Genomic DNA, 17,651 nt, shown 5'->3' on the forward strand with positions numbered 1-17,651 from the left:
TAGAATTTATCAGGTACTTTAAAAAATCAGGATAAAAAATCCGACATCTACCATGTCAGGACCATAAATTTTTGCAAATTATATTTAATTATTATTTATCGTTTAAGTAAATAATCATACCCGTAAGTGGTGTTTGTATTTTTTCTCCAAAAAAACATTAATGTTGGACACTACCATTTGATTACATGACAAATGTTAATTAAATATAAAATGTAATGTTGGTGGTTTTTATTTTATAGTAATTCACTTTTGTTTATTAATAAGCAGAAATGTTTGATTAAAAAATAAAATAAATCTTAATTAAGAAAATAACAGCTCATTCCATTTTTGTTTTCTTTTACTTTACATTCAAAACATGTATAGAGAATATTTTTGTAGAAAAAATTGTGAGGCCTATTTGAGAACTGTTTTTTAAAATAGTTTTTTTTTTTTGTTTTTGAGAACAAAAAATATAAAAAATACGTTTCATAATTAAAAATTGTTTTCTATTTTCAAGAAATATTTTTTAGTTGTTTTCACTTATTTTCTTATTACTATTTTAAAAAATAATTATATACAATGATTAAAAATAAAACATTAGATATAAAAATTATTTTTAAGAATAGGTTTAAAACATTTTAGGTTTCAAAACAAACTTTTGTATTACAAAATTCGAAGAACAATTTTTAAAAATTGTTTTTAAAAACTATTTTTTCGAAGTGTTTTAAAAAACAATTACTAAATAGACCTTAATTTTTCAAGAAGATAGTTATTTTTCTAATTTAGATATTGTTTTCTTCATTTTAATTAAATAGTCTTAGAGTTTCGTTTGACAATGATTTAAGGAAATGTATTTTAAATTTTTTAATACTTAATTTTTTTTGTCATTTAATTGTTAAATAGATTAAAAACATTTTTTGGGATCACTACCAAACGTAACTTGAATAAATTGGTAGTTTTTTTTAATTTAAAATTAAATATAAGCCTATTTTAGAAAAAAAATTTCATTTACTTTATTACTTCTATGCCATTGGTTAATACCAATTTTTTTCTTTTCTTTTTAAAGAATTCATATTATTAAATTACATTGAAATTTTTTTAAAAAGAAATTAATTAAAAAAAAATGTAAGATAAACTTATTAAAAATGTAGGATTGTGTGTCTAACTCTTAGCAGGCAGAGAAAACTTTGAAGAAAAGAAAAAGAAATGAATGTAAACGCTCAACCCACTCGCTATGTGGACGCGTGGGTTTACTCTCCGCCCATCTCCATTCCAATTGGAGCGTGTTCCCACGCTCCGCGGAGAGATTGTGGGTCCGAATTTTCTCCTCGGCCCAGACCAAAAAACATCTCTCTCCACACGCACGGCCCAAGGCCCACCAACCCCTTCATCTCTCTATCTCTACCTCTCTCTTATATCAGTGGGTTCTCTGTCTTCCAGAGCCCCTCTCTCTCTCTGAAACTTCCTCCCCCTCTCTCTCTAAAGGTTCCTCTCTCTCTCTCCCCTGCCGCCGCCTCGTTATGTTTCCGGTTGAACCGGACGTATTGGGAACCGCCATTGATCTTTCTCTGTAAAAGAGGGCTTGTCATTGTGGGGGAGTTTTGGGATAAACCCAGGAAAAGTCTTTATTGTCTTCCGTGTCTTCCGTTTCCCTTTGAATCTCTGGGGCCTTTTGATCAATTGTTAAAGACCCATTTGCGTAGAAAAGATATTTAGGTATGTTCTCCTGAGTTCTCCAATCGATTTGTTTTTCTGGGGTGACATTATTTTTACATGGAAAAATGTGGTGTTTGTTGAATTTTTCTTTTGGTTTTCGTGAGACGGATGTTTTTTTTTTTCCTTTTAAAAAAAAAAAATTGTAATCACCTTTTCTCCATTATTTAATCGGTGAAATTTGTTTACCCTGTTTGGTCGCTGAGAAAATTGAGGAAATGGGGAGAAGTAAAATTCTGAAATCTTTCGTGTTTTCTTGTGGCAGTCAAATGGGTGAGCGGAAGTTTTTGTAAGTAACTGATTCAGCTGAGCCATGTAGTAGAATTAGGATTAGTGAAGCGGAAATTTTTGTTCTCTCTGGTCCCAAAGTGACGAAAAATCAAAGATTCAACGTTTATTTTCTCCATTTTCTAATACTTTCTCGGCTATCAAATGGGTGTATCTGTGCTTGATGTTCAACTTCTTGTGGAGTCGCCTCCGGATTCATATAGAAAAACTTGTTGTTTTCAGAATGTTCATTCTTCATCTATTTCTCTTAGCATCTGCTTATTTCTTCTTTTATATGGAAGTACAGGTGTGAATTGAAATGATTTGAATGAGTCAAACTTGTTTTATTCTTTGTTCACTTCTTTAATGCATGTTTTTCTACAAGTATTAAGTGATTTTTCTTAGTTTTTCTATTTTTTGTGGTTTTATTTTTAAATTTGTTGGTTCTGTCATGACTTGAGATTGGGTTCTGGTTTAATTTCTTTATTGAATATGAATATCTCATATAAATTGAAATGATCTGATCCCCTCCATGTACATTTGTTCACATTCAGGTACAGAAATGCATCATTTTGAACATAAAGTCAATTTACAGGTGTCTGCTTTGAGTGTATGATTCTTCTATATGTATATTTTTTTTGTTTCTAATTGTCTTATCAAACTTCTCAGCCATCCATAACAGATAACAGATAACGTCCATAAGTTTATTTGTGTTAAATGCCTGGTTTTATCATTATTTCTTCTGGTTATTAAGAATCTGATATGAACATATGCTATATTTTGATAATAATTAGCTTATCTGATAGATTATTTGGGCCTTTATCTGAATGTGATTTTGGGTTTCTTTTGTGGGTGATCTTGATTTCTTCATATGTACAGTGCTGTAGGAGAACTTGATTATGGAAGGGGAAACATCCTGGATTGACTACCAATTCGATGATAATAGAACACAAGTGCTTGATTTGCGAGTGTTTGATTTGTACCCGGAGCTCAGTGATGATGATAAGAGTGATAACAATCTCGTTTCAATTGATTCAATCCTTCCTGATGATTTACTTGAACGAATTCTAGCGTTGCTGCCGATAGCTAGTATTTTCAAGGCAGCTGCTGTAAGTAGAAAATGGTGTGAGATAGTGCACTCTAGGAGATTCTTATGCAATGCTTCAAGGGTCTTGGTGCCGAAACCTTGGTACTTCATGTTCACCGGCTCTGATGAGCCCACTGGTTATGCTTATGACCCCATGGATCGGAAATGGTATAGCTTTCAACTCCCCCTTATTGAGACATCCAGCTGGTTTATTGCTTCATCATATGGTTTAGTTTGCTTCATGGACAATGACAGCAGGAGTGAGCTATATGTTTGCAACCTAATTACCAAAGACCACAGGAAACTTGTGGAGCCTCCAGGCCAAAAATTCTCTGATTATAGTGCTCTTGCAATATCGGTGGACAGTCTATCACACAGCTACACTGTTGCAGTTGTAAAATCTAAGCAAATCCCTAATAATTTTGTTCAGTGGAATCTTTCAATCCATTGTTATTCTTCAGAAACTGGGATGTGGGTATCTCCTGTTATGGAACTGATGACAGGCTGGAGAGGAGGAGATGACAGTGTGATTTGTGATGGGGTATTGTACTTCCTGGTTCACTCTACAACTTTGACCGGGAACCAACATGCTTTGGCCACTTTTAATCTTTCTAGCAGACCTTCCAATGGTTTGTCAATTGATAGTTTTATCCCAGTACCTTGCTCCCTCACCTGTGGCAGGCTGATGAACATGAATGGTAAGCTTGTAATGGTGGGAGGAATTGGGAAACACGATCGGCCAGGTATAATTAAGGGGATTGGCATCTGGGCTCTCAAGGGGAGGGACTGGGAGGAGGTTTCTCGCATGCCTCACAGGTTTTTTCAAGGATTTGGTGAATTTGATGATGTTTTTGCAAGCAGTGGCTTTAATAGTCTTGTATACATTCAGAGCTATGGAGCCCCTGCTCTGCTTGTGTTTGACATGAACTTGAGACAGTGGAAGTGGTCACAAAAATGTCCTGTGACAAAGAGATTCCCCCTTCAGCTTTTTACTGGTTTTTGCTTTGAACCTCGGCTTGAAATTGCTCCCTAATTGTGCATCTTCAATTTTTAGAATCTCCCAGTGGTGCTGATAAATTTCAGTCCTCGCTGTCCTTGTTTCTTCAATTGTTTTCACATCCAAGTTTTGGATAAACAAGTTCACAAAAATGGTTTAGTGGTAGAAGTTGTTCATTCATAAGATTAACAATATCTCTTTATATATCTGCATTGGCACTCTTAATTTCTTCACAGGTTGGGAATTCTTTCCTTTGGATGCAGACTTGGAGGCAGGTGCTTGTTTTAACTCAAAACTCCCATCCCAAAGTTGGGCTTGACTTTATATCTCAACTCAATAATATGAAGTTCCATCTCTTTCTGTCTCAAGTTTGATATTGGTTCTAAACCTGATGATTGATTTTCTACGCACTTCAGAGCTATTTAGGTATGAGATAATAATCGTTCTGTGGCTAGTTGTCATGGTTGATTTTCTTGGAACTTCAAAGATATTTAGGTTTGGGATAGTGACTGTTAGTCGTGTGGTCTTGTTTCTTCAAAAGTGGATGCTATGCTATGTTCTCCTTGTGTATGATCCGGGGCATTACTCTCAAATGTAGGCGAGGGTTTATGACTTTATAATAAACAGAATATTTTATTATTTTTCCCTATAATTTGATCTGTTCACTGTGAAAGATGATAACAAGTGGTCCATGGAGCCATACTCGCCGGAAGGCAGGACCCTCTTACCTTGGTTCGACCAGGTAATTCCCACTGTCGATCCTTGGGAAAATCTGAGCATTTTGAAGGAAGCTTTAAGAAGATGAAGACCACACACATTGAAGGGCCTCAAATGCAGCTTCTCCTTCAAGAGCCTGACAAAACCGACAGGTATCTAAATGATTTCAAATATGTTTGCCTACCATTGTTGACCTTTAAACAGTCCTGAGGAATCTGCAGGTGGGGCTTTAATTTTGGTGAATTTAAATCCTTCCATGCATCCATCCTTACTCATTTCACAGAGCTTCAAAGTTGGTTGGTTGGTTGGTTGATTGGTTTGTTTTTTAGTCGGGGGGATCTTCTCTGTGATATGCAAATGGTTCCTGTGTCAGAAGAAGTTAATACACTTAAAGCCAATGTAACCCTCCTAAATGTCCTCTACCAACTCATCTCCAGGCTATATTCTAATTGAATCCTTGTATGTAATAACAATGGACATTGCCATTTAAGGGGGTTCATAGAACCAGCCCCTCCAGGACTACTGTAATGCATGTAAAAATACCATTCACAGATATAATGCAGTTTTGTTCCAGACAGTTAAACCTGTACTTCCGAACCTTCTATTCAATGTGCCACCCCATAGGTTGGGGGGACCTCTTGAATTATCTCTTAATTTTCTTTACCTATGGGTTCAGCAGGTATGCATGCTCTGTCCACCAGGTCTCGAGATTTGAGAATTTTAGTCTACTCCATAAGTCGGGCTCTCTGAAAAAGGCAAGAAAAACAACGGAAAATTTTCAGTCTGTCCTGCAAAAAACTTTACCATGAATTCACCATGTTTGCATTCAAGAAACCACACCGGAATTGTCTGTCTTTGAATTCCAGAAAATTGTGGCATTAAAAGGCGAATGAAGTGGACGGGAACCGTACAGTATGTAAATTTGCTCATAAAACCAAGCTTGACCTCTATAAAGCCTATTGCCTCTACCGACAGAAATTCCTGGGCCACGATACCATGGACCATGGCCTCTGTTTTAATGCTTTTTCCTCTTTGCTTTGTGTCTATGCTTTGGATGCATTACTGCAGCTGGGGTCATCCGTATACCTTCCCAATGCCCCAAACCTGTGAAAACTTACTATGGTGTTCACACCTATTGTCACTTCCTGGGACATTGGGAAATAAATAGGAGAGAGAAAGGACTTTTTTATGGAAAGATTGTAGATTTGGTCTTGGTTTCAAATCAAACTACATCATTGAAGGTAAAACCAAATTCTGGTATGGAATTTTTGGTAAAGATGAAAAATAGTAAAGATAAAAGAACAGTGTTCAGTCAATCAAATAATATCAGATAATCATGGGGAAGTTTAGAACTATAATCTGAGGACAGATGTGGACTCAATGGGACAGAGGTTTGGCAGGTGAGCTAGTTGGGTCCACGACATGTCATTGAATCAAAGCACGCTAACTTTTCGGCTAGGAAATTTCAGAGCTGGAGGAGATCACAAAAGAAAAGACAATAGACAATTGAAGCAGACAACTGAATTGAAGATCCAAGAAACAGCAATTCCCAAAAGCAGAAGAGGAAAAACAAAAAGAGGAAACTTGAAGAGATGGAAAGTAAAGGAAGAGTTCTGGGAAGTGTGGAGAAGGAGAGAGAGGGAGAGTAGAGATGAAAAGAGGAGAAAAAAGTGAAGAAGAGATAGCAGAAAAGAAGGAAAATTTGGGGGTAAAGGTGAGAAAGAGGGTGTTGGTGGGGAAAAGAGCGGGGCCTAGTACTCCATCACCAGCATGGAGACTTGGGCCTGCGCAAGATAGCATCATTGTGAATAAAGGAGCTTCTATTTTCTCTGCTAGAAAGCTTGCTGCCACCCTCTGGGAAATTCACCACTTCCTTCCTCTTGCTAAAATGCACAGGGGTGGTGGTGGTGGTGGTCCTCCTCCCCCTCCTCCTCTTAAACTGCGCCACCGCCACCACCTCCACTACAGGGACAAGGGTCTTGATCTCCCCACCTTACTGACTGACCCTTTTCCTACTTCTCCTGACCAGGTCCATTTCTCTCTCTTCTGGGTTTTTGGGTTTGCTCAATTTCCTTTCTTCTGTAGATGTTCTGGGTTCTTTTCACAGCTTTGATCCATCCTGTATCTGGGTCCGATCATGCTTGGATTATTATTATTGCTTGATGGGTTTATTTATTCCTTGATGAATTTTAATGGGTTCATTTTGTTTTCCTGTTTTTCTCTATTGTATTGATTCCTTTGTATCGATTAATTGATGGATTTATTTTATTTATGAATGTATGTGTAATTTATTGTTTCTGTAATGGATTAATTATTGTTTGATGGGTTCATTTTATTTCTCTGTTTTTCATTATATTGATGCATATGTTTTAGGTTATGGTGTCACCCTGCTGAAATTGGCTTTTGGAATTTTGAAGTTTTTTATTGGCCTTCACTAGAAACATTCTTATGGTATTCCATTGCCTTCTTTTGTTTGTTGGTTTGGGTTCTCTTTACAGCTTTGGCCCATCTTGTATTTGGGTAAGATCATGTGGATAATTATTTTTATGGGTTTCTTTTGTTTTTTTCCTTTTTCTATTGTACTGATGATTCATCGAACAGTTTTGTTTTATTTTGTTCACATGTGTGCTTCAGTTTATGGTGTTTCTTGTTCATCTGAAATTCTGAATTCGGTTTTAGAATGTTATAGGTTCCAATTGGCTTTCACTGAGCATGACCTTGCCATTCTCCATTTGGTTGCACAGAAAACAGAGAAGTATAGAAGGGAAACTTTGAATCTTGTGGTCTGTGTTGTTTTGGTTTCGAAAGCATGATCAATTCATCTTAATTAGGTCAAACTGTTTTATTAGGCTTAGCTGACTGGAGGTTGTTGTTTTTTCAGGTCTTATGAAAAATGTGAAGGTTAAACTTTGTAATTCTTTTCGTTTCTATCTCTCTCTTCAATCAATTGAAGCATGAGGATTCTGATAAACCCTCTTTATTGTTCTCATTGGGTTGTTGCTGTAATTTGTTTCGGCAAATTTTCATGGCTGGTTTGTCTCATTTTCTTGCTTTTTCCCTAGTGTCCTTGTTGATCAAATTGTATTTCTTATATGCTATTTTACTTTCATGTTCTCATATGTCACCATTTTCATATACATGTTTTACCTGCTTGGTTGTTGAGAATATGCTGGAAAGCAAAAAATTTAAAATTTTGAGCCTATTATTTGGCACCCAAACAAACAGAATGCCTCCACCTGTCTGGCCCTAATATTACTGTCTCGCTTAGTTGTTGAAATTTCCATTTTCAAAGACAGCAAGAATATAAAACATCAAATTCAATATTTATATTTTTTTTCTTTTCCTTAATTTTCTCAACTGCTAGAGTGTCAGGTATCACTTTCATGGTTCATTCCTGTCTTGATAATTGTATTATTGTTGTTATTATTATTATTGATTCTGTTAGTGCTTCTGGATGCCTTCTGGCAGTTCACTGGTTGAAGATTTTTCGTAATTAATTTTCAAATTTGAATTGCTCCAATTTGCATGGTTAAATGAAACAGTTGGTAAAATGGGTGGGAGGTATAAGTTATTGGTATCTTTTTCAGACCTTGCCCCATCTAATGCTAAAGAAAACAAAACATATTATGTTATTCGGGTATAAGATACTAATGTTTCCAGGCATCATGGGGAGATGGTGCTATACAAGTAGGGTGTTTTCTCATCTGCAACTAAATTTTCATTCATTCCCACTGCAGCCAGCAAGTGCAAGCAGTTTGCGGAGGCATGTTGCAACAACATTGATGCAACATCGTCGAGCAAATGAAAGGAACAGTCGTGCTCTGCAGCCTGTATCTCCTGCAAGTTATGGTAGTTCCTTGGAGGTGAGCATAATCATATATCAAGTTTCCTTGTGAATTTCTTAATAGGGAAAATATGATGAGGACAGGAGGAGGTGATTGCCTTATAAACTGATCTTTTTTTTTTCCTTACAAACTCCTCTGAAGCTAATTATACTATAATCTAGTTCAAATAGATGGGACCAATTGACTCTTTTGGTGTCATGTATTTGGTAAAAGCATTGGACCAGCATTGGCTCAGACTGACTCTGGATTTTTTCCCATCCTATAATCCGAAAGGAATAGGTAAACAGGTTAATATAGGGAATATTTGTTCCATGGAAATTGGATTGATTCATTTCCTCCATCATCACTGACCTGCGCATTGTAGGAAATGGGAGGCTTCATCATAAATGATAGCATTGAAGCAAAGACCTTACATAGAACCCTCGAATTGAACTTTTACAATTCATGGTGGCGATTGACACCTATTTTCATTTACTCTTGTACATTTGTACCTTCAACCAGTTTGTAAGAGGCAATAAATTTTATGGAAGAAGCTTCATTGCCATGGAGGCAATTATCCAATAGCCTTTTCTTGGGCAGCAAATTGTTAATTGCTTTAGTATTTGTTAGTAAATCAAAAACATTGCTTATGAAACCCCCATAGTCCGTAATCAACTTCGAACCCCAAATGGTGAAATGGAGCTCAAAAAGACATCAATTATTTTACATCCCTTCAATCTATAGCATGTTCTTATAGAACTTCATCCAAAAATACCACTACTTTTTAACTTTTCTGTATGATACATGTGTACTCTCATTTTGTTGCAGTCTTGCTATTATTTATACAATCTAGTCACCAATTGCCCATCTACCGCAAAACCTTCTGTGCCGCCTACCTTTGCCTCTCATATATCTTCAGTTGCCTTTTTCTTGCAGGTGGGACCTTATAATCCTGCAGTCACTCCCACCAGTTCTTTAGACTTTAAGGGGGGGATCGGTGAATCAAGTTATAGCCTTAAAACATCAACAGATCTCTTAAAGGTATTGAATCGAATATGGAGCCTGGAAGAGCAGCATGCATCCAATGTATCACTAATCAAAGCACTGAAAATGGAGCTGGGTCATGCTCGTGCCAGGATTAAAAGGTTGCTTCGAGATCAGCAAGCAGAACGGCATGAAATAGATGATTTGATGAAGCAAGTTGAAGATAAACTGCTTAGGAAAAGTAGTAAGGAACAGGACCGAGTCAATTCTGCAGTTCAGTCTGTGAGGGATGAACTGGAGAACGAGAGAAAGTTGAGGAAACACTCAGAAAGCCTGCATCGTAAGTTAGCTCGCGAACTTTCTGAGGTAAAATCTTCTTTTTCTAATGCTTTGAAAGAGTTGGAAAAGGAGAGAAAATCACGGGAGTTGTTAGAAGACCTCTGTGATGAGTTTGCTAAGGGAATAAGAGATTACCAACAGGAAGTGCATGCCCTAAAACAAAAATCTGACAGTGACTGGGCTGGCAGGGCTGATCACGATCGTTTGATTCTCCATCTTTCTGAATCATGGCTTGATGAACGGATGCAGACAAAGCTAGTAGAAACTCAACTGGGTTCTGCAGAAAATAACCCAATACTGGACAAGTTAAGCTTTGAGATAGAGACATTCCTTCAAGCTAAACAAATGCATACTTCTAAGACTAATAGCAATATGTTGCCAAGAGAACCAACGAAGGAGAGATATCTACGCCGGAATTCTCTAGAATCCGTCCCTCTACATGATGCTGTGAGTGCACCTCAAGATGCAGGTGATGAAGAAGCTTCTGCCGGAAGTGATACAAATTGTTTCGAGCTAAACAAGCCAACCACCAGCAACTTCAAACCACATGGAGATGAACCTGAAGCTCATACTGATAGAATGATCAAATCAAAGAAAAAGCTTGTCCCCCATGAAAGGATCAAGGGTCGAAATCCATCCAGCTTGCAGGTGAAGTTTGAGGAACAGATGGCTCGGGCCATGGCCTGCAATGGAAACAAGACGACCCAGGTTGTGGACACAGATCAGCAGAGGAAAATCAGTGAAGGGATCCCCTTGGAAGCAAGCATCACCCCAAAACCTGAAAACTGTGAAGCTACAGAAGACAGATCTTATGAAAGAAAGATTAAACACGATGCAATAATCCAAGAGCCAAACTTAAACTACGATATCGATAGCCTGATAAGGAGCCAGTACTTGTCATCAGAAGCTGGCAACATACGTCCCGAGAATGACGATGACTGCTGTGAAGCTTCCTTTGGTAACTCTGCATGGAGAAGCCATGGAAGTCCAGTCCGAGAATGGATGGTGAAACTGACATCTCCAGATCTTGACATACCTGAGTCTTCTTCAAAATTGGCCCCCAAGGAGAACACATTGAAGGCAAAACTACTTGAAGCAAGACTAAAGGGTAAGCGCTCAAGATTAAAGGCTACAAATACCAAAGGTTCCCTGTAGATTTATCAGTTTTGTTTAAGTTAAAAAAGCTTCAAAGATGCTTAGTTATTAGGCTTATGGGTTCGGCTGGATCTGCCCTTTTCCCCTTTGAGATTTGTGTTTTTTGCTTACTGGGCTCTCAATCTGAATATTTGATGTGTTTGAATATATAGCTGTATCTTGAATTGTATATGCAGTAGTGTTACATAGCCATATGTATATATATATATATATATATATATATATAAATCTCTTTGTGCAATAGGATTTATGATATTTGGATCGTTACCTGCAGCTGTAACCTTTACCTCAGAAAAAAACCTAGGAAAGAAAATAAGAATGTCAAGGAGTTATATTTTCATGTTTGGTTTATTATAAAAAATATAAATGAATATCAAATTAAGTATAAATCCTTTTTTCTTTTTTATTCCTGGTATAAACACATGAAAAAAAATGAGGTGAAAATCGAAAGAAATGAAGTGAAATTTGAAATGAATAAGGTTAAGCTATAAATCAATGGACCCATTTGTAAGGTACCTATTCAACTCAAAATATTCTAAGGACTCGTTTCTATTCATGTAAATATTATAGAAACATGTAAATATTATCTATCCTAAGCTCAAATGGTCCTTATAACTTTAAAATATATTCATATATTCATATGTATCATCATGAAACTGAACAAACTCCCACACCAAGATTGAGGGGTGTCTATATGATTAACAGAAGTTTATACATATATAGTATCGAAAACTTTTTCGTCAATTTAATGTGAGATATCACGAGTATTATATGATAAGTAGTAGTCTTCATACCTAACCCTTCGGTAACTAAACCCGATGTATAAGTCTTTTTCTATTTAAAATCATATTTGAAAGGGATTCAAATTGATTATGCATCATTAAGTTGTTTATTGGTGAGATCCAAAGGTAAAGACACAAGATTGATACTCAATTTGAATGCAAAATGAATAGGAAACTCCTTAATTTTCTTGTTTTTAAAACTTAAAGAAAAATTAAAAAGAGATATTAAGGCTTTGTTGGGTAATTATTTTCAAAAACGATTTTTTGTTTTTAAAAATAGAAAATAATATATTTTCAAAGAATATTTTTTTAGTTGTTTTTACTTGTTTTTTAAGAGTTATTTTAAAAAGTAATTATATAAATATGAAAAATGATTATAAATAAAGCATTACATATAAAAATTAATTTTAAAAACATATAAGTCAGTTTAAAAAATACTTAAAGAGTCTTCATACCAACATATTTAAAAATTATTTTTTAAAATAGTTACAAAATAGACCTTAATACTCAATACTAGACATATAGATGGGTTAGGTTTAGGCAATTATTAATGAGATTTAGAGTGTGTTTGGTAGCAGCTTAAAAATACTTCGAGTTTTCATACCGACATATTTAAAAATTATTTTTAAAAATAGTTAGCAAATAGACCCTAATACTCGTTACTAGACGTATAAATGAGATAGGTTTAGGTAATTATTAATGAGACTTAAAGTCTATTTGATAGTGATTTTACGAAATGTTTCTAACATTATTAATACTTGAAAGATAAAAATTTTCAAATTTAGAAAGTTTGAAAATACTTTCTTAAATCACTATCAAACGTAATATTATAATTTGATTAATGGTAATTTTAGGAAGTGATTTTAATATTTCTAAAATTACATTCAAATACAATTTTAAGTGAGTGTCACAATCAAGTCGGGAATTTAATTTTTAACTTGACCCCAACCCTAATCCCAACAATTTAACAAATATAATTAGGGGTTTCAATAATAAAAATGGATAGTTGGGGCATAGTCATGTTTGACACACCATAATTTTGGAAGGATCCAAATCCTAAGATCTATTTATTTTAGGATATTTTTGGAATTAAAATAGTTTGTAAATACATAATTATTTAGAATATATTAATTATTTCTTTTTTTTTCTCTCACATAATAGGAATAAAATATTCTTCTAAGAAAGAAATAATAAGAAGGTTTGAACTCATAATATTTTGTACCCAAAACAAACAAGCTATCATATTATGCTTAAGGCAATATTACCTATGAACATTAAAAAAAATTCATCTTTAAAAATATCTTTTTTATTTTCTATTATATAATTATCAAATATATTTAGTATTTTTTAAAATTTTAAAATATAATTGAAAATTATTTATATCGTTTATTTTTTAAAATAGTAAAAATAGAAGTATATTCCACCTAAGTTCCCAGAGTTTACGACTTTTAAGGGAATAGGTGGTTGTTCGATGAAACGGTGTCGTTTTGATGTGGCCATAAAACCGCAGTCTCTCTCGCGGAGCTCTGGTTTCAGAGGCGCCTCTCTCTCTCTCTCTCTCACTTCAATGGCGGCTTCATTCAGATGGATTCTTCAACTTCACAAAGACGTGCCCAGAGCGGCTCGGTTCTACTCAGAAGGCCTGGACTTCACCATCAACGTCTGCACTCTTCGTTGGGCCGAGCTCCAATCTGGCCCTCTCAAACTCGCTCTCATGCAAAACCAGAGGTTCCTCCTCTTTCTCTCGATTTCTCTTGTCACACATTTCATAAACAAAAGCAAATTACATGTGCCCAGATTAGTCTTCATAATCTATGCCTTGTTTCTGTTTGATAAATTGTCTCAAACAACTACTCTGCCATGTATATAAGTTTTAGCTTACTTACCATTGAAGAGCTACTATTTTTTGAACTACCTAATTGGTTGGTTTTTATACTTGGTTCGTAGGAAATGAGTTTGATGTGGAAGATCCATGTACTAGATTACCCACATTCTCCACTATAAGAATTACATCAACATTTGCGTGTTGTTTTTGGGTGCTGAAATTTTATGGTCGACTGCTTGTGGTGATTGGGTTTCCTTAACCATGGATATGGGGTGCATCATGATGGTGGGTATTGGCCCGTGTCTGAAAATAGTGGGGTGAAAAACCAAAGCAAATCAAATGGCGAATTTTTTGACTTGATTAGTCTCCTTTCATGTTGATATTGAATGATTTTTGTAATGCGCCTGTTCTATATTGGATGCGGAGCTTGAATGTGGTATGGTGTAGGTGGTGATTTTTTCTGCTTAGATTTCAGGTTTTTTTTTTTTTTTTCTTCATTTAGATTATTTGTGTGCTTAGTAGGGATAGTTTTTTTGGTGAATGGATGATTGTGGCGTGGATCATAGTGTGGGGGAATTGAAAATCCAAATTATCCAATCAAATTGGTGTATGAGTGATTTGGGTCTTAATGACAGTCGCCAGAAGAGAAGGCTCTGTGTTTTTTATGGGGAATAGTGAGATGCAGTGATAGGAAAACTTGGGGAAGTTTCTGCAGTTGAGAGAATGCAAATGGGTCAAAAACTTTGCTTGGAAATTTGGGTCTTATTTGCATTTGTAGCCAAAAGGTTTCCTGGGAAGTGGGATCCAAGAGTGGGGTACAAACTAAATTTGGGTTCTTTCTCTACACTTGGTTCATGAAGGAGGATACATTTGGGGTTGAAGGTTGTCTGCCTCTCTTTAAGGCTGGTCGAGGATGCATAATCAATTATATTAAAATGCAGGTGCTGAAAGCAGCTGGGATATAGTCTAAAATGCCTTGGTGCTGAAATTATCTCACTTCATCTGGAAACCAACATATCAGGTTTCAAACCAATTTGGATTCATTCCCCCAAAACAATATTTGTTCCAAGGAAATTTACTTATGAGTTACCTTTTTTTTTTTTTATTGATTGGTTGGCTATTGGATATTTGGGCATCAAATATCTTTTGCTTCTCTTCTTGTTTGGTTTGCCTGATGAAAAGGACTTCACAAAATTTTTCTTTTCATAAAGATTCATCTGCGTTTTGACTCTAATTCAACGAGCCAGCTGCTAACCTGGTTTCACAGTGACCATGACATGCAGAAGGGATACTCGTCACTCCTATCATTCACAGTGACTGACATTAACAGTACAGTTACAAAATTAATGGCATTAGGAGCTGAACTGGATGGTCCCATCAAATATGAGATCCATGGAAAGGTAACAGTCTCAATATCCATAGATGTCTTCAACCTAATATTTTCTTGGCCTTGATAGGGAGAATCTAAAAGTGCCTTGTGCTATCAGGTTGCAGCCATGCGATGTATTGATGGTCACATGTTAGGCCTCTATGAAGCTGCATAAGAGCTTTAAAAAATGAGTCCCTTCTATATGCACAACTGAAGTAGGCGGCCAGGGGCTTTCACTGCAACATCTTGGACTCTTTTAAAGATATTGAGAATACATGAGAAATTTCTCCTTTCTTCAGATTCCCTTCAATAACTGATGGTGCTTGTTTGTCCAGATCAAGTACTTCTGTACATAGTGTTGAACCTGAAAAATAAGGCGAAATGGTAAAGAAGAGTGATGACAAAGAGGAGGTATTCATATCGTCCTCCAAAGTACCGGTCATGTAGATGGGGTATTTTGCATCTTCACTATCTCCAAGAAGCAAGAGGAAATCATCTTTTGATTGTTTTGGTAGCTGAGCTGCTCTTTTTTGCCTGCTTATTGAGTTCTCATCATGTACCTTCATTGCAACAAACCCATGATTATTATTATTATTATTTTTTAAATGAAATTGACTTGTTAACTCCATTAAACAATCCCTTTATATACTGTTTTCCAAGTCTGCATTTTGGTATGGAAGCTATATACTGCTGTACCAAGTAAGCCTATTGAGGTTCTGTTACCCTGTTTTTTGGGTTATTAAACTGATCTAGGTTCATGGATGTGTGGTCTGTTTCTGATATGGTGAAAAACGCAAAATTCGCCTTTGTTGGTGGCAGCCTCCTACACTGATGCACCATATCACTTACCTGCTGAACTTGAAGGTGAAGATACATGTTTGCATGGAAGAATGGTGTTGCTCCAATCTCATGAACTGAAACCCGGTTCTTTGATGCAGTTTCAACATTCAAAATCCTGTGTGTCTTTATGTCAATCAAATTGTGTAACTATGTCCAACAGAAGCTTCTGCTGAATGAATCCTCTGCAGACACATGTCAAAATATCAAAACTTTCCGTAATCTACATTATTTTAAAGGTTCAGGTGAAAGACTTATATCTCTTACACTCGATGCATCATCAATGTTTGTTGCTTCAAGCAGGTCTCGAGATATAAAATTCCGCCCTACTCCAGCAGCTACAATCTCCTCTTCAGATGGGGGTACTGAATTCAGTGTAAATGCCTAAAGTATAACCATTTTGCAGGCATTTAGATTTGCATCATTCGATTTCCATAAAGTGGTTCGATTAGACTCAACTGAAGACACAACAACTGGTGTAGGGTACCACCTCAAAGACATCCAGGGTCAAAACCCATGTGATCTGATATTTTTATACATTCATTTCAATCATAGGATAATTTTGATTTTGACCAAGCATTTCTGCTGGGTCCTATTTTTCAGGTTGTGGGTCACTAGCAATTACAATCCCAGGTTCCAACCACCTATGGATATGATATAGATGGGGAGAATTTACCAGTCCATGATTGTTAAAGCCGAAGGCACAGCTTGGAAGCTCTCCAGCATATGTGTAAGCAGTGAAGGACAGTCCATTTGACAAAGAACCCCTGATCAGATAACTGAAAGATCACACACAAGAGGTTATATATACTGAAACCTTATGAATCATTTTCATCAACCAATTCCTCATCATACTCTTCATTGAAAATGAAATTAGAACGTACTTGTGCCCAACTATAGCAATGTTTGCATCATCATTGTGTGCAGCAATGGCCATGGAGTCGCTAACAACAAGCACGTCAGAGCAGTCTTCTGAGGTACCACCTGCACTAGAATTCATTGCTGCCTTGGGAAGAAATGGAAGTATTTCCTTCCTGAAGTTGATTGATATTATCTGTATGCATATGAACAACTTGAATATGACACTATAGAGTATATTACATGTACACAATAAAATTTTAGTTAACCCTGAAGTAAGACCGGTACGTCAAGAACAGGCATCCCACTTCCTTCTGCAGTCCCCAGGAGCTCATCCCAGTATCTCGGAAACTTCCTCTGGTTAGTCTCTGAGAGTGTTTTGATGATTGAATGTGACTCTGGAGTTTGAGCGAAAGGGAGGAGCTGCTGCTGAAGAATAAGGTCTGTGGCCAACCTGCTTGTTATCCGATTAGCGAATCTCTGGCCTATCAACAACCCCATCACGTAAGCATCTCTACAAGGCCCAACTTCAAACACCTCCAACATTTTCCTTCTCTACTACACCTCCCTTTCACTCTCTGGATACCTTATCGTCCTCTTTTGCCTTAGGTTTTGTTTGGTTTCAAGGCCACAAACTCAAAACTTTCATTTGGCATGCGAACCTTAGAAATGACTATTATCATCACTTTAAAATGACCCTTTGTTGACCCTTTCATCTGAATTTACAACCTATCCCATGGTGAATTAGGCTTGGTTTCGACTGTATATTTTTTCCCTTTTTTCCCTTTCCTCTACTGGTGTGGGGCAGACTCTGCAGAGGGAAGGCATACTCTTCCGCATGAAGTTGTATTTGCATGATATCCTGTGTGAGGACCATTGGACAATTGGGCTGTGCCTGGCACATTAAATTGGAGGGCT

The 17,651-nt window shown here is 36.4% G+C and overlaps 4 protein-coding genes across 11 annotated transcripts; 3 read left to right on the forward strand and 1 right to left on the reverse strand.

The window, feature by feature from the left end:
* The first annotated feature begins 1,390 nt into the window (after window positions 1-1,390).
* On the forward strand, window positions 1,391-5,349 carry LOC109121643 (F-box/kelch-repeat protein At3g61590). Of its 7 annotated transcripts, none has more exons than XR_009467483.1 (4): window positions 1,391-1,695; window positions 2,514-2,569; window positions 2,839-4,912; window positions 4,982-5,349. XR_009467483.1 is itself a non-coding variant. In XM_059742257.1 (2 exons), exon 2 carries the CDS (start codon window positions 2,859-2,861, stop codon window positions 4,077-4,079), a length of 1,221 nt encoding a protein of 406 aa, XP_059598240.1. In that variant the 5' UTR covers window positions 1,391-1,695; window positions 2,839-2,858; the 3' UTR covers window positions 4,080-5,349. The 7 variants fall into 7 exon arrangements, 1 of the variants encoding a protein (XP_059598240.1); XR_009467484.1 differs by having other exon boundaries at window positions 2,514-2,554; XR_009467481.1 differs by lacking the exon at window positions 2,514-2,569 and having other exon boundaries at window positions 4,965-5,349.
* A 90-nt stretch (window positions 5,350-5,439) lies between these two features.
* LOC100258622 (uncharacterized protein At5g41620) lies at window positions 5,440-11,231 on the forward strand. 2 transcript variants are annotated; one of them, XM_010660357.3, is made up of 5 exons: window positions 6,676-6,789; window positions 7,450-7,543; window positions 7,642-7,792; window positions 8,498-8,623; window positions 9,521-11,231. In XM_010660357.3, exons 3-5 carry the CDS (start codon window positions 7,715-7,717, stop codon window positions 11,060-11,062), a joined length of 1,746 nt encoding a protein of 581 aa, XP_010658659.1. In that variant the 5' UTR covers window positions 6,676-6,789; window positions 7,450-7,543; window positions 7,642-7,714; the 3' UTR covers window positions 11,063-11,231. The 2 variants fall into 2 exon arrangements, with proteins under 2 accessions (XP_002276152.3, XP_010658659.1); XM_002276116.5 differs by lacking the exons at window positions 7,450-7,543; window positions 7,642-7,792 and having other exon boundaries at window positions 5,440-6,789.
* Window positions 11,232-13,302: 2,071 nt separating this feature from the next.
* On the forward strand, window positions 13,303-15,666 carry LOC100854951 (uncharacterized). Its single transcript, XM_003631325.4, has 3 exons — window positions 13,303-13,572; window positions 14,937-15,069; window positions 15,157-15,666. Exons 1-3 carry the CDS (start codon window positions 13,316-13,318, stop codon window positions 15,211-15,213), a joined length of 447 nt encoding a protein of 148 aa, XP_003631373.2. The 5' UTR covers window positions 13,303-13,315; the 3' UTR covers window positions 15,214-15,666.
* Window positions 14,948-17,381, reverse strand: LOC100262093 (uncharacterized). The gene is made up of 6 exons (XM_019225308.2): window positions 17,022-17,381; window positions 16,760-16,929; window positions 16,552-16,654; window positions 16,143-16,259; window positions 15,888-16,060; window positions 14,948-15,598 (listed from the first exon to the last, which is right to left on the reverse strand). The coding sequence occupies exons 1-5, from the start codon at window positions 17,277-17,279 to the stop codon at window positions 16,013-16,015; spliced, it is 696 nt and encodes a 231-aa protein (XP_019080853.1). The 5' UTR covers window positions 17,280-17,381; the 3' UTR covers window positions 14,948-15,598; window positions 15,888-16,012.
* Window positions 17,382-17,651: the final 270 nt, after the last annotated feature.

Source organism: Vitis vinifera, chromosome 2 (assembly GCF_030704535.1).
Source record: "Vitis vinifera cultivar Pinot Noir 40024 chromosome 2, ASM3070453v1".
NCBI classification, from domain to species: domain Eukaryota; kingdom Viridiplantae; phylum Streptophyta; class Magnoliopsida; order Vitales; family Vitaceae; genus Vitis; species Vitis vinifera.